Source organism: Pterocles gutturalis, unplaced genomic scaffold, assembly GCF_000699245.1.
Source record: "Pterocles gutturalis isolate BGI_N339 unplaced genomic scaffold, ASM69924v1 scaffold11457, whole genome shotgun sequence".
Taxonomy (NCBI): Eukaryota; Metazoa; Chordata; class Aves; order Pterocliformes; family Pteroclidae; genus Pterocles; species Pterocles gutturalis.
This window is the reverse complement of record NW_010115442.1, coordinates 53,763-77,670: the sequence shown is the minus strand read 5'-3', so window position 1 is coordinate 77,670 and position 23,908 is coordinate 53,763. Positions and strand designations below refer to the sequence as shown.

The 23,908-nt window shown below is 41.9% G+C and overlaps 1 protein-coding gene across 1 annotated transcript in view; it reads right to left on the bottom strand.

The window, feature by feature from the left end:
• Positions 1-1,503: 1,503 nt before the first annotated feature.
• Positions 1,504-23,908, bottom strand: part of MTSS1 (metastasis suppressor 1) — a gene marked incomplete at its 5' end in the record, with an annotated part of 33,008 nt that continues 10,603 nt past the window's right edge. Inside the window, 8 exons of the mRNA XM_010075179.1 lie at positions 1,504-2,518; positions 3,811-3,973; positions 4,338-4,502; positions 6,595-6,789; positions 15,671-15,881; positions 17,907-18,004; positions 18,895-19,002; positions 20,271-20,428. Coding sequence (XP_010073481.1) covers positions 1,821-2,518; positions 3,811-3,973; positions 4,338-4,502; positions 6,595-6,789; positions 15,671-15,881; positions 17,907-18,004; positions 18,895-19,002; positions 20,271-20,428 — 1,796 coding nt within the window. The remainder of the gene's footprint in view (positions 2,519-3,810; positions 3,974-4,337; positions 4,503-6,594; positions 6,790-15,670; positions 15,882-17,906; positions 18,005-18,894; positions 19,003-20,270; positions 20,429-23,908) is intronic.

Genomic DNA, 23,908 nt, shown 5'->3' with positions numbered 1-23,908 from the left:
TAGCAGTTTTTGTTTATGCAAAAACCATCTCAAAGCCTCATTTGCACAATGCATCAGCTACTGTATCAAGATTGGTGGGCTACACCACAGGCACTACTGTTTATTATATTCTGTAATAAGGAGCTTGTTTTTCAAAGAAAGGAAGGTTTAACATTTTCTAAGAATCATGCCTTTTTTTTTTTACTTTTTGCTTTTAAGCCATAACAAAAAAAAAAAGGTTAGCAACCACAGCAGTGTAAAATGTTATATAGAACACAGTGACTACACAGTTACTAGAAATTTCACATCCAATGCAGTTATGTATTAAAGCATAAGAGGTTATGTAGGCAAGTCTAGAGCCAACAGAAATCTGCAGAGTGTGGTGGTATCTAGCCCCTTTTGTGTATTATTTGGTATGTTTTTAAACAATCTTGGATTCGCAAGTCTGTTGTCCATCCCTGCGTGGGCCTGCGGTGGGTGGGCAGACGGCATCCTCCTGGACTGTCTGATCAGAACACGTGTCATGCCCTGGGGTCTGCATATTTCTATCAGCTTTAGGAGGCGGATATTGCAGCAATAACTTACTTTAAGGAAAAAATCCAACTCCTAATAATTCTATCAATAGCGTTCCAAAAAACATGACTTAAAGTACAAAAAACGAGAATATAGTGGTCAGACTCCCAGTATTATCAAAAACCCAGTATCTCTCCCCACCCCCCACCCTTCATCCCTTTCTTTTCGGTATTTAAGAAAAGCCAATCAACTGCCATTTAAAAGAAGTTAAGAAAAACAAGCCCCTGTATTGGAAAGAAACATTCACACTTTATTAGATCACAAGCTGGTTACACCTGTCAAATTGTTAAGTGTTTTGTCAAAATATTTGGGCTTTCCAAGGTGCCCAGCCTGCTGGGCACAGTCAGAAAAAGGCATTTTGATAATATCTAAGAACTCCCTGCTTGCATTTTAAAAATGTTTTCACATTTGTAACTGCCTTAAGCCTGTCGTCCTTGTTTGTATTCAGTGAAAGGATGAGTGGAACAAAAAATGAAGGTAGAAGAACCAAGCCTACACCGTTAAGGCTGCATGCATGTGACTGAGAGTTGTTGCTGTGCAGTCAAAAAAGAAATGTGGCAAAAAATCAGTCTGTAAAACACCCTACAGAAACAAAACACTGCAATCCAATATGGCTTATTCTGATGCATTTACCATGAAGCTACTAGTAATTAATCCTACTAGGCTACTTTTGTGCAACAGCATCTGCTATTTTGATGGCATCTCCCTCCCCCCACTACCCCCCAAATACTCTACCAACTGCAGGTTTCTTCCTTGCATTATATATTGCTTTAATCATCATTTTTTATTCCTGCTTTTCAAACTTTATTTTTAATACTTAAATGAAGATCTTTTCCTTACAGCTTGACTTTAAGTCCCAGTTTTGTTTTGTTCTTAACCTCACTATTACAAGCTTGCAAAAACTCCCAAAATTTCATTAAATCCCTTTGCTGAAGTTAACTACTACACATATTTTTCTCATATGATTTAAAACTTTACAAAGAGAGTTATAAAAAAGGTAAATGGGATTTGGCACCTTCAGAAAAAATTAAAAGTGTAACTTAGATCAAAAGAATGCAGAAACAAAATCATTGATATTTACAAATTAAAACACCAGTGAAGATTATGTCTTACTACGCTCTTTCACCTTGTTTTCTCTTAGAGTACTTTCAGACTGTCTGTTACCGAGTATCTTAAAAAATTCATTATTACAGATTGGAATGGATAGAGACAAATTAGTTTCCTCACAGTTCCTTCTCGGCGGCTGGTACTCTGGCACTTTTCTACTCCTAGGAAATACGAGGTGCTGAGCGATCATTCGTGGTCGTCTTCTTCAGTTTGACACCACGCCGAATGGCGTTCAGCATATCTTCACCTTGTGGGACATCCCCAGGACTCAGCTCTCCGGGATCAAGCTCCGGCTGGCCCACGGGCGCGAGGGTGCTGACATCATCCCGCTCACTTTCTTCCCCCTCACTCTCAGGAACCGCTTGCCTCTGCTCGTCAGCAGCACTCAGTTTCTGGCTTGACGGTGGAGGGTTGACAGATGCTTGTCCACTCCATGAGGATGAGGGCATGCTGGTGACACCTTGCCCACCATCTCCTGCAGCTGGAGACTCGGGACCTTGCTCAGGACACTCTTCTGTCCCAGCAAGGGTGCCGGGCAGCCCCCCTGGGATATCGGGGACAGTTGGTGTTTTGACAGGAATCACTGGAGTCTTGATCGGAATGGGACCTCCCCCTATGGTGCCACGTCTGACTGAAGGCTTGGTGGAAGGGGTCCGTCTGATGGTGGCGACGCCAGGGGTGACTATGACTGGTCCAAGCGTGGTTGGCAGACCTGCGGTGGAAGCAGGACGCTTGGTTTGAAACATTCTGCGATAGGACTGGCTAATGTCACTGTTTCTTGGGATGGTAGAGGATTTGTCAAACTCTTGTTGTTCTGCCTCCTGGTCACCACTCACAGAGAAATAATCATAATCTGAAACTGATGCCAAAAAACAGTGTTAGGAATGAGCTGGAGAAGACAGCTGAGTCATGTCAGTAAGTATAAAGTATGCATAACCAAAAAACTATATAGAACCAAAAAAGGCTGGAGATCAGCAATTAAGAGAGGTTTCACCTTTAGAAGGAAGGAAGCCTGAGATACTGTGACCAAGATTCTCAGACCGCGTGGCTGAAGGCAGGCACTACAGCAGAACGACCCTAGAGCTGCAGGGTGCCCACATCTCTTGTAAAAGAGAACGAGAACTGGACATGCTCAGTACCTTCTCTGAAAAGAACTAATTAAATAACAAAGACTCAGTGTTTGTTGCCAACATTAAGACACCAAAACCAGCATCCTACAAGCCATATGCTACCACTTGTAGATACAAATACTTAAAACAGTCAGTGACTAAAAAGTGTACTTTAGACTAGGCAATGTGGGGCTCAGGGGACTGTGTACCAGTGATTTCAGCAGCAAATTTGCTTATTTTACTAACAAAGTAAATCCCAGCTGTCAGCTCTGAAAACTCAGCCTCAGCTTTAATAACTGCATCGGGTTCCTTCCTTTCCACCTAAGTGCTGAGCCAAGCTGGGCCCTCCGCAAGTGCTAGTGTCCCTTCTTGATTGCACAGCATGACCGATCTCAGCTGAGCAAACAATGTGATCGCTGAACTGCAAACACTGAACTCTGTCTCTCTCCGCTTGCTGCTGGTTCTGAAGCAGGGTACAAAACCCAACGCCTTACTGCAGCTTCCCAGGTATGCCCAAATTAAAATCTCCAATGGATTCTTTTTCCAATTACGACAATTTCTGCTTAGGTAGGAAATCAAATGTCACAAAGGGAAACCAAGAGCAGATTCAGAGTACAGAACAAGAAAGCAAAGCTTTATTCGCTTGCATACTTTCTAAGGCAATAGCCCAGAAAGGACACTACTACCACAAGAAGTGTATGATGCAATACCAATGTCATTCTACTTAACCCATAAAATGTAATTCCAGCATTATGTGTAAAATGGCAGCATCCTTAAGCTAAAACTCATGCCAGTAATGCACAAGAAAATACGACTGATCGGTACACTATGCAGCAATCCAGTTTTCTATTGAGTTAATAAATCCAGCCTGCATTCCAAGCTGGAAAAAACTTCACAACAGTGATGTTCATCCCGTTCTCCCCAGCTGACTACAAAGCCCATGAGTGACAGCTGCTGGAATATAGCTCCTTGGCACTGAGGCGTGAGTGTGTAATGGCCAGGCTGGGAAAGCGCTGAAAAAGAACATCTCTTGGATGGATACCTTGAGATGGGATCGTGTCCTCTGAACAGCACGGAGTTGTTGTCTGGGTGCTGTAGCCGCTGGAGCACTGCAAAGAATCCCGACTGCTCCTCTGGGTGTCCAGCTGCAGCCCTCTCGTCAGAGCGAGCGCCAGCTCCTCACAGGCCTCCATCTCCTCACCCTGCTGGTTATGCACAGAAAGGAGACTCATTACATCTAGAAAGATTAATCAATCTTCACCGACTTTTAGCTGTCTCTCCTCCCAAGCAGAGCTTGTCACCATTGCAGCCCAACAGGCTTGTGTCCAACCATTTACCAGGGCTTCAAGGAAACAGACGCTTCTTTGGATGCCATTGCGCTGCAAATGCCAACACCCAACAGCATCTTCTCTCATGCTCGTGTCCCTTTCCCTGACCACCCCAACACCACACCAGTCCTGCTTTTCAGATAAACATGTGCAAACACAAAGCACGGCAAAAAAGTATTGGCAGGAGCTGGCACATCCGCTTCCTTTGCACCAAATAGTGTATTTGAAATTAGAGCTTCACCCTTGTGGCAGCCGACACCGTCATGCTCCGAGGTCTCTGGGCCTCCTCAGGGGGAGCAGCTGGTCCGCTCTGAGCTCCTCCATTGACATCTGGTTCGCGCTTTTCTTTGCGACGTTGCAATGTGTTCACCGTTGGCTGGTCATACGGGCCTGGTTTGGCCCAGTCCTAAGGAAATGTGCTTGTTAGTGATAGCTTTCATCAGCAATTGTGCTTTAATTACAAGTAAAACTACGCAAAAGGGCAATTCTAATGTAACAGATTATGTATCAAACTGGACATGCCTTTCTGAATAAGGCCAGAAATAAATTAATTTTGCAGATATTAAAAATCTTCACTTATAAAACCTATCATCTCCTTTAGGGAATCTAAATTTCCTATTCTACCTAAGTGTTCTCATATGAAGACTTTTAACATTTTAATACTATAGTTTTCTCTAAATGAAATTCCATTGTGTTAAAGCCTATATTTTCAGAAATGCAAATGCAAAAATCACTGGCACACAGCAGAAAATAGATGTAAGTGTCCAATCAGCGATGTAACTGTTCTGGATGTACACAAGTTCTAGTATCACGTGCTGTTATGCATGTCTTCAGTTCTGAAAAATTAGGCTTGAACAGCTTTTTGATACACATTAGAGGAGCAAGTTACTCTGAGTAATCTCTCCGTTTACTTACTATCTGAAATCTAGTTTATAACACTGATCTGTACTGAAGAAAGACTAACTTTCACTCTGAATTACTGGTGCCAAATTTGAAACAGAAATTCCTCAGGCCACAAGGGCTATATTCACTCAGGGCTCTATTAAGCAAAGTCCTGAGGGTGTCCAGAAACCAGACGCTGCACACAAAGAGCAGGATTGACCTGTGCTGGGACATAGAACCACAGCTAAGCAGCAGCTCCCCAAACGTGAACTGCTGCAGGGGCAAGCCCACTCCTAAGAGAGTTTTCCCTCACCAAGACAAGAGTACTTTAAAAATAAAAACAGAAGAAACAACTTGTGGGTCAGAACTGGCCACACACTCCATCACTGTGCGGGCCAGCCTATGCACAGCTTCCTGATAAATAATTAATGATGGGCTAAGACCACACTACAGATTTTTACCGACATGTGTCTCGGTCCAAGGTACGAGAAATGCAAGGCAGCTGTACTGACAAAGCCCCTTGTGCAGATATTTTGGTTTTATTAACACATACAAAACTCTGCTTTGCCTTAACAGCTGTGTCTTTGCTGTCAGTGTTTTGCTGTGAAATGTACTGGCAAAGCACTTCTGGCATAGACACAACTAATGACTTTGAAGCCCCAGGACCACTGTGGCCACCCCACGTGTATGTCTCAACAGTCTCCAGCTGCTGGAGACAGAGATTAGGGGGGTCCGTCACAAGGTGTCTCAATTTACATGTATAAGAAGGTCCCATGGTGCATGTGCAGTACCACATAACCATCCACAGGCATCCAAGATCTGTGCAGCTACTATCAACTGCACATCAGCCTTGTGAAGATTCAGGGTAACGCACTAGAGACCTTCTCCCCTTCCTCTGAGGCAGAGCCTCCCAAGGGGAATCACCTGGCAGGGATGAGAGTCAAGGCTCTGGCAGAGCAGGGACATTTTGATGCCAAGGAAGATCCCTGCAGATCCAGCTGGAACAATGGAGGGAAGTTACTGCACTCTGTCTCACCCAACAGAGCAAAACAAGCTGGGTGAGCACTTCCAGTCTGGGGCAGGAAAGCTAGGATAGCTTCAGCCATCACTGGTGTTCAACTGGTGATGACCGCCTTCTTAAACCAGTCCAGCTGGATCTACAAGATCATGCTTGACTGTGGCCAAGGTGGGGGCTAAGCACGGCTGCCGCAGTGAGAACATCATGTTGTTCAATGTCTGGTTTCACAAAGCCAACTGGATGCCAAGCCTGCGCTCCCCTGCTCAAGTGAGAGATTTGACGGTGCTAAACAAGCTCTTTCCTCGCTGAATAGAGCCCAGAGTGCTTTCACCAATGTTCCAGAGTTAAACTATTCCTTCCTACCTAGCTGTTGTCAGCTTTACTATGTTTTAGGCAGTGCCAGAATAGACAAGGTCGTTCTGAAACAGCCACCACCACATTTTAGCTCTCTGATTATCACCATGCAGTGCCCATTCAGAGTGATATTAAACAGAGCAAATCAACGAGAAATTATATGGATCAAAAGGTAGCAACAACTGCCGTGCGCACGCTGTTGGTATGAGGAGGTGAGGACTGCCACAACAAAAGGAACACAAACCTTCCAGCTAGGGATCTTAGATGATGGTAACATGCCTGGCCCAATGGTGTAATAATGAACGTAGTCTGGAAGGAGGGCTGAGGGAGCCCGAGTCCACGCGCAGGAGACAGGCGGGAAATGAGGGAAAGGACCTGCACCAACTGAAGCTACGGATGGGTCACTTGATAAACTACAGTGATAAAACCCATTAGACAACTGGAAATGAAACAAATAAACAAACAAAACAGAGAAATTAATATAAACAGAATGAATATGAAAATATACTGCGACTGATGTTCTAGGGAGAAAACTTCTGTATCTTAAAACAAAAGAAAGAAAAATCTTAGCTTTGCTGCAAATAAACAACAGAAAATTGATACAATGCTTGGTTCAGAAGTGAGTTTGCTTGAAAATTGTTATTTGGTATAACAAATTTCAGACATCAATCTAGCAGTCATTGTCTCCAGGCTGAGCAGCTTTGCCCTCTGTCCATGAAAGCGGCACAGTGTGAAAAAGCATTTGCAATTTAGGTACCCTGCAGACTGCAGACATACAAACAAAACTTTTCCAATACTGGTGGCATTTGCATTGGTGGTGTTTAATTTATGTAGCTGGACAGAGAGGAAAAGCACACATCCTTTGAAAATGACATGTACTGGCTGTGTGATGATATGGAAGAAAAAAATGAAAAAAACCCAACAGCAAGGATTTACCAGATGAGAATGGAGACCGCTATCACTTCCTCCCCCGATACACAGTGTATCCCCTGTAATTTATTCCAGCCATGTGTGTTTTGTTTTCATTTTTGTTTTGGTCAAAACCAAACCCCAATTGCTCAGTGTAATGCATGCTGCCCAACGGCAGAGAGGGAAGAAGCCACAAATGACCCAACCTGGACAAGATGCTCTTTGTCAGGCAACCTGCTGGGTTTGGGCAGCGTTCCACAATCTTTTTGAGTAGAAAAGGTGGACAAAGAGCTTTTCTTATAAAATTACCTCTGTAAAATGCCCAATTTGTAGCTTCCCTCTAGCAGCTAGTTTAAAGGCAAATGTCGCTGTGATTTATTCAGATTCATTTCTAAGGGAGCATGCAACAGTTCCTATTCTCATCTTCACAGAGAGCAATCCTGGCTGCGTCCCATGCATGTGTGGTTTTTTGTTTTTTTTTGTCCAAGTGTTGCTGGGTTTGGATAACGAGCTAGTAGGTTTGTATGTCTTCGAGATGAAGTTTTTCACCTTATCTGTGGAAGCCCAAGCCCCCATGGTGGAGCCTGAGCTGACTGAGGTGGGGGAACTGCACTCGCTCACTGACTGGCAGGTTTCAGAGGCTTCTGAAGAGGCAGAGCTGGACGAATTCTGCAGCGTAAAACAGCACCGCAACGCAGGGAAAGGATACACAAGCCACCAAAAAAGAAAAAAAATACACACAAAAAAAAAGACAAAAAGCATATACACAGAGACACACACAGGAGAGAGGGAAGGATGAGAGAAGCAAAGGGTTAGGGTTTTAAAAATCAATTAGAAACTGCTCAAAACCATTGCTAATGTTCAGGAAGTCTATGAGAAACAAAACAAGCCATTTGCTTAATGCGAGAACTTGCCACGCTGCTTGAGAATGAGGGAGTCGATGCAGCGATCTCAACTCCTCATTGCAATTTCAGCATCTGAATTCTGTTAGCCGTCTCAGAGCAAGAAGCTGAAGGAGCTGAGGGCACCTACAGTCCAAACATGCAATATACTGAGACAACTGATTTATACAGAAAAGCAGATCATCAGTACTTCAGGGACACAAAGTTTAGATTTAAAACATAGAGCAGCAAATGTCACTTACATTCACAAGTTCTCGGATATTCTGATCTGCAAAAGTGCTTGTGAAAAGCTCAACTGAGTTCAAATATTATGGAACAGAGAAAGAAGGGATACTTACCAAAGCTGGAGGTTTTCAAAGTGCATTATCTGTATGCATGTGCCTCTGCAGGTAGTATGCATACACCAAAAGCACTCTGACTCAAACTTTTCTGCCCAGCAGCCGTTCTGAAGGTACATGTACTCTGCTGAGTGCATAAATGGTGGCGTGTGCTTGCCACTCACCTCCTCTTAACAGCAGAGAGATAAAATATCAGGGGCTTGGATGGAGAGGGAAGGAAAATGCAGGACACAGAGTGTCCATCAAACTCCTCAAATATTTTGGTCTAGTTAGGAACTTTTCTTCCAATTTTTAATGCACACCTTTATGTACATTTGCTGCTGTAAGACCTCTACAACAGCATCTAATTCACCTGTAGGCAGGCCAATAATAATATTCATGTGGTGAATAACCACGTGGACCATTTTACCAACTACAATGCTATTATACATCTCTCCCTTGAAAGCGGCATCCTCCTCAGCAGGGGTGTGCATACAGGTGCAGCTGAGTGCTTTGAAATGGGCAAGAATACTGGCAAAGTTGTCAGGGCAGTACCAAGCTCTATTCACTGTCAGGAAATTCAACACTAGCAAGCCTAATTAATCCTTTGGCAGCCCAAGAACTGTGAAGCAAGTCCCTCTAAGGATATCCCTGGCATTTTATTTTATGACAGCAGAACGAATGGCTGAGATTTCTAGAAATGAGCTCTTGTATCAAGTTTGTGTAGCAAAGCCTCAGATTTCAACAAACGACATTTTGAAGAGGAAGCAAAATCTCATCTGAAATAAAATTTCACCAGTTAACCTTAGACGAGATCGCGGGGTGAGTTTGCAATAAAAAGACAGCTGGATAAGAGGCACTGTAGAGTAATTACTGCTAACACTCAGAAGTTGTCTCACTGCTCACCAGAAACGACGTATAAAGATTGTGCAGCTAACTGCCTAGGTGAAAGGAGATGTCAGTCTCCTGAGATGGGATACCATCACCATAAGGATACTGGTGAATACTGTTGGGGCTGTTGAGAAACCAATACAATATCAGCATCCTGAGCTTATTAACAAACTGGATTCAAATGGAACTTTGCAAAATTCTGATAAAAACTGATTAGAAAAAAAAAAAAGCACGTGATATGGTGGACTATTTTATAGAAATAACACACATCCCGTCTTACGCTGACATGAGATCAGATCTGCGCGTGACCTGTCAAATGTGTTTAGGGTACAAGTAAGCTCAGCTAAAAAGGCTTCAAAGTGCAGTAAGAGTTGAGGTGAACATAAGATCAGGAGAAACTACAATATATGACATGTAGCTATTAAGGAGAGAAGTGAAAAGTATGCAGTGAGGTACCGGATGATGCACTGGCTTGGTGTTTTGTGGAACTTGTCACATTCTTGATTTAATACAACTCCTTTTACAGGAGAAAAACCCTCTAAAAATAAGAACACAGATAAACAGGAGCTGCAGTTGACTCTGCCGTCAGACATAACTACAGTACACTAAATGAAGATGAGCCTATTTTTTCTATCTTTAGATAAAAATGCATTATAGAAAATTAGCTTTTAGACTAAGTCTCCAAGTTCTGCCTGACATTCTAGGTAGCTCAACAAAAGAAACTGTCTGAAAAGCCCCATGAGAACACTCACACTCATGTTACACTTTGGCCAGGGGCGAAAAAAAGAAAGAAAAATGTAATTTCTGAAAATGCCTTCTGAAAACTCAAGTTTATGGCCCAGAAGACGCACCTGGGTCTGCACACTCTGCACATGGCAGGACAGACAGTGAGGAGTCTGAGTTCCAGATACTGTATCACACCACCTTGTTTTCTGCAGATGCCTTTATGATGACAAGTGAGAATCTGGAATTTACACCCGATAGACTGTTCCTTTTTACAAGCCAGAAACTTAAAGAGATTATGTCACATAATGGTAGAAATGGGTCATAAACTAGGTTTATTAGGAATTAAGCTGCATGTAGCAACTAGATGGAAAAAGGCAAAAAATGTAAATTCTGAAGATGCAAAGAATTCTTCAATTTATTTGGTGTGTGAGGAAAAAATATTGGAAGTGGTGAACTTATTTTTGCAATAAAGTGACTCCAAAGTGAAAGGAAGATGAAAGAAAGGACTCTCCCACTAAACTCAGCGAGGCCATTTTCAACAGGCAAAACTACCCAAAGGATAAACCAAGATGCCAAGGGGAAAACATTTTGATAGCTGAAGGAAATGAAAGAGGTGGCTGTAGGGAGAGAGGGTCTCCTTGTCTTGAGAAACTTGCACAGCACAGGGAAGGGGAGCCTCTGGTCTTGCTAAAAAAGGATGACAACAGTGAGGAAACGATGGCAAGGGAAGCAGAAGAATACTGAACTCCTGAAGGAAAAGCGCAAAGACAACACAAGCGGCAGCAAGTCAAGGGCTGCCTGGATCAGGCTGCAGGCACAGTCTTGAATGGTTGGACCCAGGTGTGGGAAGCACAGACCACCCTTCATTTCTTAGCAGAAAAGTACACGAGGGGCTGAAAACAGAAACTGCATAGTTACTGCTTGGACAAAAAGTCTCACAAATTTGAGTGCTTGTTCTGGACACACACCCACTGGCACATGCTCCTGGGAGCACACACACAGGCAAACACCAGGCAGAGCAACTTCTACTCCACGTCGATGGAGTGAGAAACTTGACTATGGGACTTTTTTCAACTTATTTTAGTCGATGCCTTTTTAAAATAATTGTTTCGTTCGAATAATTTTAAAAATGAGTTCTTTCATTTTAGCTATTTTAACCTAAGGCAATTTTTTTTTTCCACAGCTGCGATAATGGTGGTTCTGCTCCACTCTCAAACCATCTCTTCTGTGAAAAAGCTTAAAGTTAACAGTATCAGCAGAAAGCTAAAACTGTGCTCTGCACAGCAACAGCCAGTTTCTCAAACGTACATTATACATAGGTAGCTTGGTATCTGGTCTCTCAGACATTGTGCCATGGCTTGTTCTTGGATAGTGTTCCACTGCTTAGAGTGGTATGTATAAAATTCAGCAAGGATATTAAAAAAAAAAGCTGTATTTTGGGCTACTGGACTGAATGATTATATTTTACATTTGTTGTCCTACTAATCTATAAAAGGATCGCAGTTATCCTGGATTACTTGCATCCTTTGTTTGCTATGTTTTCCATTCAAATATATATTGCTTTCTTAACCCCTTCCCCTCCTCAACTACTAGACAGAGCTTCCTGGGCAAGGGCTTCGCAGGAGACTAAATCCTAATGAAGAGCTTGGTCCAATGTCCCTCTACAGTCAGTGGTAGACATCCCAGTTACCTTTCAAAAAGCTTTGGATAGTGACTCAAGGTCACCTCCTCAATTTGTCTCACTTCCAGGAACATGTCTCTACTGACTCCTTTGTTCTAGCCAGGGGCAAACTGTTGGGAAACTTAACTTAAAAAAGGAAATTTAGGAGAAATAAAATACCTGGTGATAATTTACAGATGCATTTCTGTTCTTTTTGGTTTTCTTGGTTTTAGGTTTTTTTTTAAGGTCTGATTTGGGAGCATTTCTTAATTTACATGGAAAACTGAATAGTTGTAACGATACATTTCCCCTATTCTAACTTCAAGCTATTTCAAGCAATGAAGTCTCCTCAAAAGCAGAATCCTTCCAGCTTGCTAATCTGTACATGCAGAAGCAAGTTCACATTCTGTTTTCCTCTACTTCACAGTTTAGGAAAAGCGATTTCCAGAATATTCTAACAATAAAGACTTAGTCCTCTGCTGATTGACAGCACATCAAGACTTTTCTTCATCTGCTTCTGTATCTCCCCTTGCTTTCATCCCCACAAAGTCATAAGCAGCCTCTAAAATCAACTGTTTAATTGCTTCTCCCATGCATGTTCACTCCAAGCCCAGTGGATCCTTCTATTATCATCCCCCTAAATTAAACGTAACCATACTACCACCAAATGACTTCATCGCAGATACCCCCAGACCTCAGTTTGTCTACTCCATAGGGGAATGTGCAGGGTTAGCAGCACCAGCCATGTTTGGTGTTCATCCAAGAGCCACCCCGTGCTCCCAGCAGCAGGTCTGCCAGGAGGGCTCCCCATGGTGTGAATACACGCCTCGGGCAACGCTGGCCAGGGCTGACCTCCCATCTGGCATTTAGAGAAACTGTTCCACTCCAGAAAGAGACCTGAGATGCTTCTCCAGCTGTTCAGCTATACCCAAATGCACTTGCTTAATTAAGATTACAGCATTTGACAGTGCCCTTTCCACATGTACGGCTGTCAGTTACAGGCTGACACTTTCACTCACAGTCATGTTAACAGCACTGCTGCAGAAAAGTGATCATACTAACCAGCGTAAGGGCAGAGCCTGGTTTTATAATTGTTCTTTTTCCTATCTTCTATGCAGAGTGTGACAACTGTAAAGACTTTACTACTCAGCTACTATAGGCTGAAAAGCAGTCTTCATTTTGCCAATCATCTCTCCTCTGGTATAGTCTGTTGTCCTATTTAAATCTCTACTTATTCCTTGTTTGACATTCCCCCCCCCCGCCGCCATCTGTGATTTTGAATAAATTCAGTTTAATTTTCAGTGACACTTGCTTGTCTAAAATGTAGGTCATACATAGCTCATATATTCTCATTCCCATAATATGGGAATTTTATATAACCCCCTTGTACTTTTTTTTATTTAATTCATTATTAAAAGAAAATGGACTTTGTTGCTTTCAAAACTACTGCTGCCAGCAGATGCCACAGCATGTAGCTAGAAAACATCAGAAAAGCGTCCACCTGCACAAGATAAATAGCTTTAATTTCCTTTGTTGATTCCAGAGCTTGCTTTTCTGCTTTCTCTGTGTCACTACTAGAAACAATGACATCAGTGTTTTAGAAACAGCAGCTGATATTGCTGCTCCTCCCCACCCAACACCGAGCCTGGAAAGCACAATACCACAAGGAAGATCTGTCAGTTGGTTAGAGACACACAACATGAAATAACACTGTAAATTGAACAGCTTCTTGGGAAGCTCACAATCACAATTATCTGTCAGCACAACACACACATTTTACTTAGTGCTGAACATACAAAGCAAGACACTTAAGCAAAGATGAAGCGGCCAGGCAATGATCTGTTACCTTTGCCTTTGCGTAAAGGTATACAGAACTAGAGACATACAGAGCACATACCTATTTGTTATACCAACACACTACACTTGTCAAGTCAATGCCACCCTGCTGCAGCCTTCTACAGCTCATGAATAGCTCGAGTGAAGCTTAGATCAGTTTGCAACTTTATGGACAGTTTCTAAAATGAAGTGAAAGCATGTGAACTTAGCTGGTGTAAATCAGCGTGACTCCCATCAACTTTCAGGATGCTCTGCCAGCTGATACCAGCCTAAGTTCTCTCCCCTGCTTAACAGGGGAACTTGCAAAGACAGGTGTTGGGTTTTTTCCATGCTAAGGGCAATTGCAAAATTACATCCTCATCTGCAAACACAGCATCATCACGTAGATCACTGCCCTTTTATGCAGGTGCAGTGGACACTATGAAAACCAAGGATGATGCTAGCATGTATAACTGATGTACGTATCTTAAAAGTCAACTTCCTTACCTTGTTACTATTCCAGTTTACTTTATTATTTGCTCATTTACTTTTTTGCATTTCACTTAGGTTAGCCATAGCCAATCTAAACAAAACATTCATTTTATTAGTGTGCACAAAGTTCTTCAGGATGTCATCTATAAAAAAATGTGTCCAGACTGGGGACAGTGCAGAAGATATATTAATTTGAAAAGAAAGCATTTCTATTAAAATGAAAGAGGTAAATATACTAAAAACCTGTTGACTTTCCTTTGAGAACATGTTCCAAGCCTAAATGAACCGGTGTTGTTTTGGATGATACCCTAAACACTTCACTAAGAGTGCTACTTACTAAACGTTCTGCAAAAAATAAGGGTCTGTGGGCTGTCAAAGGTGGTCTAGGAGCAGCTGAAACGTGCAGGTGAGACTTGGTAACCACTAACACTGAAACTGTTGGCTCCTGGCTGACTGTGAGGATTAAAGTTATCATTGCCTACAAAACCAGCTACTCCCAAACACATGAAAAAATGTGCAAATACATTTATTACTAAAGGACAATCTTCTCCAGTGACCTCAGAGTGTATTAAAAATGAGTGATAACAACAGGACATTAGGTCCACATCATTTTGCAACTAAGATTTACAGTGGGGTTTATAATGTGAGATGGCAGTTCAGCCTTGTTTAAAAAATATTGCAGTTGCTGTGTGATTTATTAAAAAAACCCCCAAAAAACAGAAAAAAAGAATTCAGGTGCTGGAAGATACATGCTATGGAGGCATGCAAACCTCTGCCTGCAGGTGGCCAGCTAGTTTTTATAGGAATGATGCCATCAACAAATGGAGCAGCAACTTCCTTCTGCAGACCAAAAAATGCTCTGGAAAAGTTTGTCTTACATTTATAGTGAAATCCTTAGTTTGTCCGGGTTCAGGACACCATCCCATATGAGTACACAAACACTAATTTCTTGTGATTTCCACAAAGAACTATAAAAACCTAATTTTCATGCAGAAATCTTATTTCTGCAAGGTGCTCAACTGAGAGTCAGAAATAGCAAGTGCATCCACAGGAAGGAATGTCATAAAAAACAGCAGAACCAATTTCATACGAATCTGGTAATCAAATTTTGAGTATTCCAGGCCCTTTGCAGGAGAGAAATAAAACCAGTCTCTTTGATGCTGAGGCTACCAGTGTCAATAACCAAGTCTGTCAGAAGGCTGTTCTGGCACCAATATTTGTCCATTAAACAGTAAACAGCCACCAGATATTATCAACTTGCAACCTGTGCAGGATATTGACTGGTAACTTCAGTGGATAAAGTGAATACTTATTCCCTCCTGTAAGGTGGGACTTCTTGCTCTGTCTCATCTGTACGTATGTGAAAGTTAGGCATCTCGGCTCCCTCCAGGGACAGAGCAAACATTAGATCCCTGAGGGTGACTCATCCCTTTCTTCAGTGCTAACTCCAGCTAGAGGCCCAACTTTTAGGTGTATGACATGCAGTGAGACAAACCTTACTCTCAGTGTTTAACCTAACTCCAAGGTACCCCAAAACAACTCCAGATCCTTTTTTGTGAAAGGTGAGCCAAGTCACGCTCAGGTTTTTGTTCTCATGCTTGCACGTACCTGGTTAGGTGCTTCTGGTGGCATGGGGGATGGCGATTTGGACTGGAAAGCATCCTGGGACATGAATCCAGAATCATGGGAGGACACACTGGACAGCCTCATGGGTGCCTGCTGAGGCAGATTGGAGCTGCGATAGCGATAGTGTGAACTAGGTGAGTGCGAGTGGGAGCCACTGGACCGGGAATCACTACTGTTAACGCTGTTCAGACTGCTGTGAGAGACAAAAGGAACAAAGAAAGGAAGGGGGAGAGGAAAAGACACAAGGGTGGGGTGGGGAGAGACCCATATACAGTACAATTAACATTCCACATGTCTCTAGCAACAAGCAGCATAAACCGGAAAAGAAAAGATGTTGACAAATTAAATTTAAATATATATATATATGCACATATATATCAGTAAAGAACCATAAGCAGCTGCAGTATCCCTTGCAACCAGAGAGAAAATGGCATTTACCTTGAATTTCACTCAAATCATCAAATTCTGTAACCACTCAGAGTTTGTCCGGTTAGGGATGAAGGGATCACTACATGCCCTCTCTAGCATTCACACAGCACTTCCACAAAAAATGTCTGCTGATGACTCTCTTCTACTCCTGACTTACACCTTGTTGCTCTTGCACCATGGTCCAAATTTTCAATGGATTGCTAGCAGGGGGTCCAAAGGCATCACAGTTCATCTAAAGGTCTGCCTCTAAGCATGCTGCTGCAGTCAGTCAGCAGGCCAACGTGTCAGACTTCTGAAAGCATCACCAAAACCCCATGCTTCAGCGCACCTGGGAGAGATTTCGCTCACATGAGGGCTTTCTACCAGCAAAAAAAAAGCATGTGATGGCATATCAAGTGAAGTAAAGCCGCTGGGTATGTAGCTTCAGTAAGAAAGATGATCAGAGAATTAAAACCCCAAATTAATATCCATGAAAAATAATTGATTTTTCAAACAAAGAGATTGATTTTTAATCTCCAGTATTGATGAATGACAGCAATGACATGCCAGCTGCGATGTGGGAGCCTTTGAAGTTTCCTGCCGGGGTGGCTCAGCAGGACTAGCAGGATGCAGCAATCTGAAGGCAGCTTCCTACCTTTGTTGGCAGGAGACCGCTGACTAGCTAAAGTGATGGCTCTGAAGAATACATGGGCTAGGACTGCACCGCCTGCTCACAAATGCCATGTACACAGAACACGAACAAGTCAGCTTGGAGCAGGGAAGAGGAGCTCTGCCTTATTTTACTCATAAATGACAGTCTGTTGCCATCCAGTTTTTACCACACAAGAAGATGAGGTTGATTAGGAACAGATGATGAAGTTTTTTCTGTTTGGTTGGGGTTTTTTTTGCCATTTTCTTTTACAGCTCCAGGATATTGCATCTTTAAGCCTGTGCTCATTGCTCTAAATACGCGTATTTTCACATATATATATAAAAGTACTGAAGGCTTTTTTTATATATATCTACATGCAGAGACAAGTAGGTACATCGAAGAAGTCATGTTCACTTGCTCTGACATGCTATAGGTAACTTTGCTCATACACAGGGAGCCTGTAGTACATTATTCATAAAGCAAACTAAAAGGTAATCATTCAAGAGCAGCTAGAAAGGTGCCGAGCAGAATAGACAATAGGATATCTTCCTTTTCTGCAAAAGGAAAGGGTAAGTGTAGACACCAGGGTATGGGGGCAACATGCTAATAAACTGTTTTATGAGAGAAAACAGTTTTTACAGAGAAAGCATAGACAGAATCCAGTGTTTCAACATAGTTCAGGACAGCATTAGACAGCATTAAACAGTAAAAAAAACTTGTATCAAAAAAGCATTTCCATCTACCAGACTGATAGGGCAATTGCCAAGGATGTTTTTCCTTTTCGAACAGTTAACTTACTGATTAGTAACAGCTACTTAGAATAATCTAAAAAGTCATCACATGAAAAACAGAAAAGGAAATTATGAATGAACAATCTCAGAGCTTAGATCAGTACAGTCTGCTCTTTGATCTGAAATGGATTCAAGAGAACTGAATCAAAAGCATCTTCAAGCTGTTTTGAGTTTAAAAGTTGTTCAGTCATGCCCATCCTTTTTAATATTCCCAGTCACACACTTAAACGGGTAAGACCATGAGGGACTGATTTCATTAAGACTTGTTACTTAAGATCTAAGTATGAACACAAATCCATACCACAGTCTGAACTTGCCTCCCTTTGCCCCCAAACAGGTTAAAATTAAATATTACCAGTGTACTTACCTGCAAACACTGGATTTTCTGGACATGGTAGTACTGGGAGAGGATGGAGGAGTCTGATAAGACCAGCTGTAATCAGAACCTTTCAAATCTAAAATTACCTAATGAAAGATAATCAGTAGAGTTAAGGACATGGATATTTTTTTCCCCTATTAACAGAAAACATCTGCTTGTCGTACAACATTCGTGACCACTACAAACTTTCAGTGCCAATTGACCCAGAATTACACTGTGCATATTACACTGGAGAATCAGCTTCATCCTTGGCTTTCCAGGAACTACCATACTTCAACACTCAGGCTGCTATCACAGAAGGAAAGTTCACATTTTAATGGAAAAATCTTTAAAAAGTAAACTAGAGATTTATTTTATCCATGTTGTAAGTTCTTGTTTTGTTTTGGTTTTCCTTAAAAAAAACCTATTACAGCCTTAGAGTTTAAAAACTGCTGCATTTAAAAAAATTAATTGAAGATCCAATGTTCAATGATAAGGTGATTAAGGTATGACAAGAAAACTGAGTTCACACAGCAGAGCTGGAGAAAAAGGTCCTATTTGGAGTGATTTAATGATACAAATCTTCCTATGCATTTTAAGGACAGCATGGAAAAATGCTCAAATGTCAGACCCTGTCAAGCTACCTAATCTCAGCAATCTTGTGACTACATAAAGACAGGGATGCTCAAATGTGGGGTGAAGAGATGACACTCATTCCTCATGTACCCTCAGCATTAATTGGGCATCTTCATATACCACTTCAAAGTGTTACTGCTACCACTTCACACCGGTCTCATCAAATACTTCAGAAGCCCTCAGTTGGTACTTCAAAAACAATTTTTTTAAATTGCTTATGTTAAAAATGACCTTGCTGCAGTGAAGCATCTACAAAACATAACACAAAGACACTAAATGCTAGTAGTCAATATTCCTCATAACACAAAAGGAAAACCGCTACAAGCTAAAAATAAAAATATTTTCCAAGTAACGAGCTAACCTGTTCACTTGAAGATGGCAATTTGTGTGGATCCATGGTCAGACTTTTCAGGTCATCTGATATGGTTTGTAAATGGGTTACTTCTCCCAGCATTGACATTTCTTCTTCCTAAAATGACAAAAGAGGAAGGCTAATCACAGCCTTGGTTTTAAAAATCAGAGCCATAACACAATACACGACATTTTTGGTTTTGCTGATGACTATGGCAATGCCCAGAGGAGCTGCTTTGTCTTTGCCCATTAAGCAATCACCAACTATGAAAGAGGGTTGGAAATATTTAGAGTTTTATAACTACTTCAAGATTGCTCTTTCTGAGGCTCAGAAATCCTTTCTCTGATCAATGAGGTAAATAAGTCTCAGCCTTCTTTTTGTGACATCTTCATTTTTTTTTTGCTGCATTTGGAAAAGACTGAACTCTTCTATGCATACTCACTAATGTGCCCTGAGGATTTTAACTGTGAACCTAAATGGGTGTTAAACTCGTACTTTTTGCTAGTTTTTGGGAATTTTGAGATAAAGGCACTATACAGGTACAGAGCATTAATACATCTACGATTCATTCTGGCTCAAGCTACATCAACAGCTAACTCAGATGATTCCTGCACTGTAAATTACCGCAGAAATCCCTTAGCTACCATGGTAATTTCATCCAGGTCCTCAGAGTCTTCATGTCACTTCTTCCTGCTCAGCAATTCACCTCCCTACTTCTCTAATCATGGTTTTCTGTTGAGACTGATGCTCTTTGTAAACAAGCATTTGCAAAATTTTCCCAGTATGCTGGAGACCCTTCAGAAATGTATCATGCTTGCACAAAGCCACAAACGATTCATCCCCGGGCTTCAGACAACCTGAGATTATGAAAATATACTTAAACCTTTTCAATGAACTGAAAAAGCTGTCATGTAGGAGGAAAAGAGCTATCAGAAAACTGCATAGAAGCAGCCTGCAATCTGTCAGATAATGTCATTATATCCACAGGGGAGGTCTTGAAACATTTATCAGTCCTCGCACTAGAGTAGGAGTAAGGAAGACTTATAATAAAATGTGATGTTATGAAAAAAAAGCAGTGAAATAAACTGCATTAGCAATGTCTCAGGTCGGTATGCGTACGGAACTCAAGCTTGTCTTTGTGCCCACTGTTTTCCCATTAGTCATCGTGAAAGCATTCAGTGTCTTCCATGGCTGAATTATGCCAAATGCCTACAAGAAGGAGCCCAAATCTCACCACTTCCTAGGCAGAGACGCAGGTTGAATTTTGGCTAGTTTCTATGGCTCTAGAGATTCATTCCTAACACATAACAAGCTACTCCTTTTAGAGGCTTTTGGACACTTATCCAATTTGTGCATTGCACCAACTTAAAATGGAGAGCTCTTACTATCACGGGTCGCAGCATCGAGATGAAAGTACAGAATCGACCGCGCTCCTCAATCAGAGCTTTTCTGACAGCTTGCTTCTCAGTTTCTTCAAGCAGTAGGTACTTATCATTGACATCTTGTAAAGCACTATCCAACTGGGGCTGAATGTCACCCCGTCCTGTATGCGGGAAACAATCAAGAGTACATTTTGTCAGAACTGTGGATCTCCATAGAGGACAACCTTATTTTCATCCAGCACTGCTGCCAGATTGTGCTTTTGCAATTCAAGTCTCAACCAGCATATTCGCATAATTCAAATTAGTAAGGTTTTTTTTCCCCAATTAAATCAAGCATTTCATAGCATTTTTTTTTTTCCTTCTGCATAGAATAGAAATCCATCTCGTTTCAAAAGGTTTCAACAAACCAAAGACAGCATTTTACATAAGGACCTTCTCAAAGTGTCAGATGTATAAATCCTTCCCAGCATCCTTGCTGAAAACCAACACCTTACTAATTAGGAGGATATTAATCACTAGCCCCAGGTTAGTCCTCTTCCTTCCTACTTTTGTGCTTAGTAAGGTCCTAATGACAACTTTGTAGAGTTGTTAAAGGATTGAATGAATCTTCCACATGAGATGATACTGGGAACATGTTACTTGACCACTGGATTCAAGTACTCTACACAAGCAACTGCTAAAACAGTTTCCTTTGTCCCGAAGTACAAAAGAAAAAAAAAAATCTATTAAAATCTCAAATACATATTAATGTTCATTATTTGTCTATGGAAATAAAAAAAATCCAGTGTTTTGCAATCAAAAAAGCTTCACTGTGTTAATTACAGTCAATTTATAACACCAAAACTTTCTGTGACAGTATCTTATTCTGTACCAACTGCTTACCCTGCATCATGCTAAAAATGTATTCCTCCAGGAGTGAAGAGCTGCTGCTTAGCCATAGTATTACTGGCTCAACCATGTTGCAATTGCAAGAGTTTTCATGCAGCTTATACCCCTAAATATTCTAAAGAACCTCAGTTGTGTAAATTTGTCTCAAATCTCCCAGAAACACCATCACATGCAAATTAAGTATCCAGGTACATATTCATGCCACTGTTGCTAAATACCAGGAAGATAACATTCAAAAATGGTGGGTGAGTTACAAGCAGCTACCTAAAACCAATTTTTACGGACAGTAACCTTTCTTCATGGAGGATTTAAAGCTATGAGTAAGAGGAAGAAAAAAGTCTCTTGATGTGTGTAGTACACAATGCAGATGAATCAATGTCAGAGCTACAAAGGAAAACCTTGCCATGATTGTCGTATGTATTTCTTCAATACTCCAGAGCGAGGAGAAGTCATCAGCTCCCCTGCACTAATACACAGCCAGAGCTGCAGCAAAGAGAGCAGCGATGGAAGCAGAGAGAACCACGCTGGCTTAGGGGCATTATGGACTGCATATATCCAAATCTCCTCTGTACGGAGCTGGACACAGTCCAGATAAAACTGCACAGATACCCACACGCGGAGCTGAGATGCATCCTCAAAGAATCATGTGTAATGCAACACCACCGTGGCCACTGCCAAGCCCACCTGGGTACCAAACTGCCCACAGGAACACCCGCTGCCTGATCCTCTACGCCAGGCTGAGCAGTGCAACGTTTATAAAACAGTTCTGTAAGTAAATAACTTTACAATAACAGACTCCGATCCTCTACGCCAGGCTGAGCAGTGCAACATTTATAAAACAGTTCTGGAAGTAAATAACTTTACAATAACAGACTCTGAAGTTGCAGTCACCTGCTTCTTCTCTCAAAATTAGCATCTGCCAGAAACAAGTTATAGAAGGGTTCTGGCTGACTCCCTGAAGGGCCTGTGTCTTTTTGTCTGTCAACCTTAGGAGACAAACTGGACCCTTCTGCTTAAAGACTGTTCTGTACATTTCAGGCCCTTCTCCATACTCTTCTTTGCTATTAAACATTTTATAATTCTCTGGAGTTCTTCTTGAAATTCCTTATGGAACTGGGACTTGCATTGTTCCTCAGACCCCTTATTTTGAGAGCTGCCTGGAAATCACAACAGGTGAAATAATCTCCCATTGTTTAAACCCAGATATTGGCTCGCTGCCATGGATGTACCAAATGCAAAATATATTAGTTGCAAACTAAGTCACACACTCTTTAGTTCAGCTCTGGAGAACTGCTGTAAATGTTCAGCTGCTTCACCATATGATCATGCACTTAACACTGTAAATCCTTGTTAAATGCATGCACCTATGGAATGAGAAGACACACTTAGAAAGCAACCGGAATCCACTGACAAAGTGGGTTCAATTACAGTGAATTTTGGTAATTTATGTGGACCTCACAGAGCAGCACACCTTGGACCAGAGCAACAGAGCACCCAAAACATGGGGCAAAAATAAACCTCATTTACACCTGTGTAACTCACTCAATTCAACAAGGTAATCATGATAATGTTCAAGTTGTGTATTTGAACCCTTAGGCAAAAGCGTGTGTGAAACTGCATTACTCTCCAGCACCCTCTGTACCTCTACAAAGCTCCCGTTTTATTCCTTGAACAGAGTCAGGACATTAACAGATATACCATCTCCTCACTACTGTCTTCCCAGACCCATTTTTATGCTCTGGTTCTTGGGCACCTGTGTAGTCACTGAAAACACACTATTTGTCCGGGGTATAATTCAGAGCAGGAAACAAGCTCAGGTGAATCATTTATATGAGGCTCTGAAGTCAGATGTTTACATGGCATAAATACAGCTCTCTCCTGATGTCTCTTTGCAACTTGTCTTTTAGGAGGAGGAAAGCTTTATTAACATCCTTTGAGAGCTCCACAATGCAGACATCAATCTAGCAAGTCTTTTGTAATCAGGTATAACTCTTCCCATTCCCTGAATCGCCAGCTGCCTCCCACGGCACTCAGCTCAGGAATTTGAGGGACTAGATCTCTGCCCAATTTAACCAGTTCTTCACTAAGTAGAGCAGAGGACAGCCACTCAACGGCACTCCTACACCCAGGGGACACAGAGGACGTGAGGGCCAACTGCTGATCACCTCTGCTCCTCGCCCACCTTGGGTCTCCGCTGGTCTGAATCCTCTACTTATCTCCGTCCTTTCCCCCTTTGAATTATGAGGGGAATGCCACTTGCCCATGGCATCCCTGATGGCTGAGCACAGTATTTTTGCTGTGGATATGAGGCACACTTTCATAAAGAACATCAGCACTTGATTATTCTCTCTAGCCTACATTTTCTGGGTTTCGGTTACTCATGTAGAAACATTTCCAAACCAACACAACTATTGTAACGACAGAAAACAGTTCCAGAACAGTCTCATCATGGAGCAGCTGGAAAAGTGCACCTGGAAGGACACTCCTACCCCAGCTGCAGACAGGTTTGAACGACCCACCAAAGCAATCAGTGTTTAAAATGGTCAGAAGCATCAAATGTAGTCACAGGTCTCTGGTCTGGAACCAGTCAAACATGAACAAGATGTAGGGATGGCTCTGCAGAGCACGTCTGGTTGCATTTGGAAGAATGAGTCAACAATCTGAAAATCAAGCAGGAATTCAAATCCAGCCTTTCTCAAAGTGGAGCTCTGGTGTTACAGAGAGGAGCAGACACGCAGGACCAGAAGCTGTGG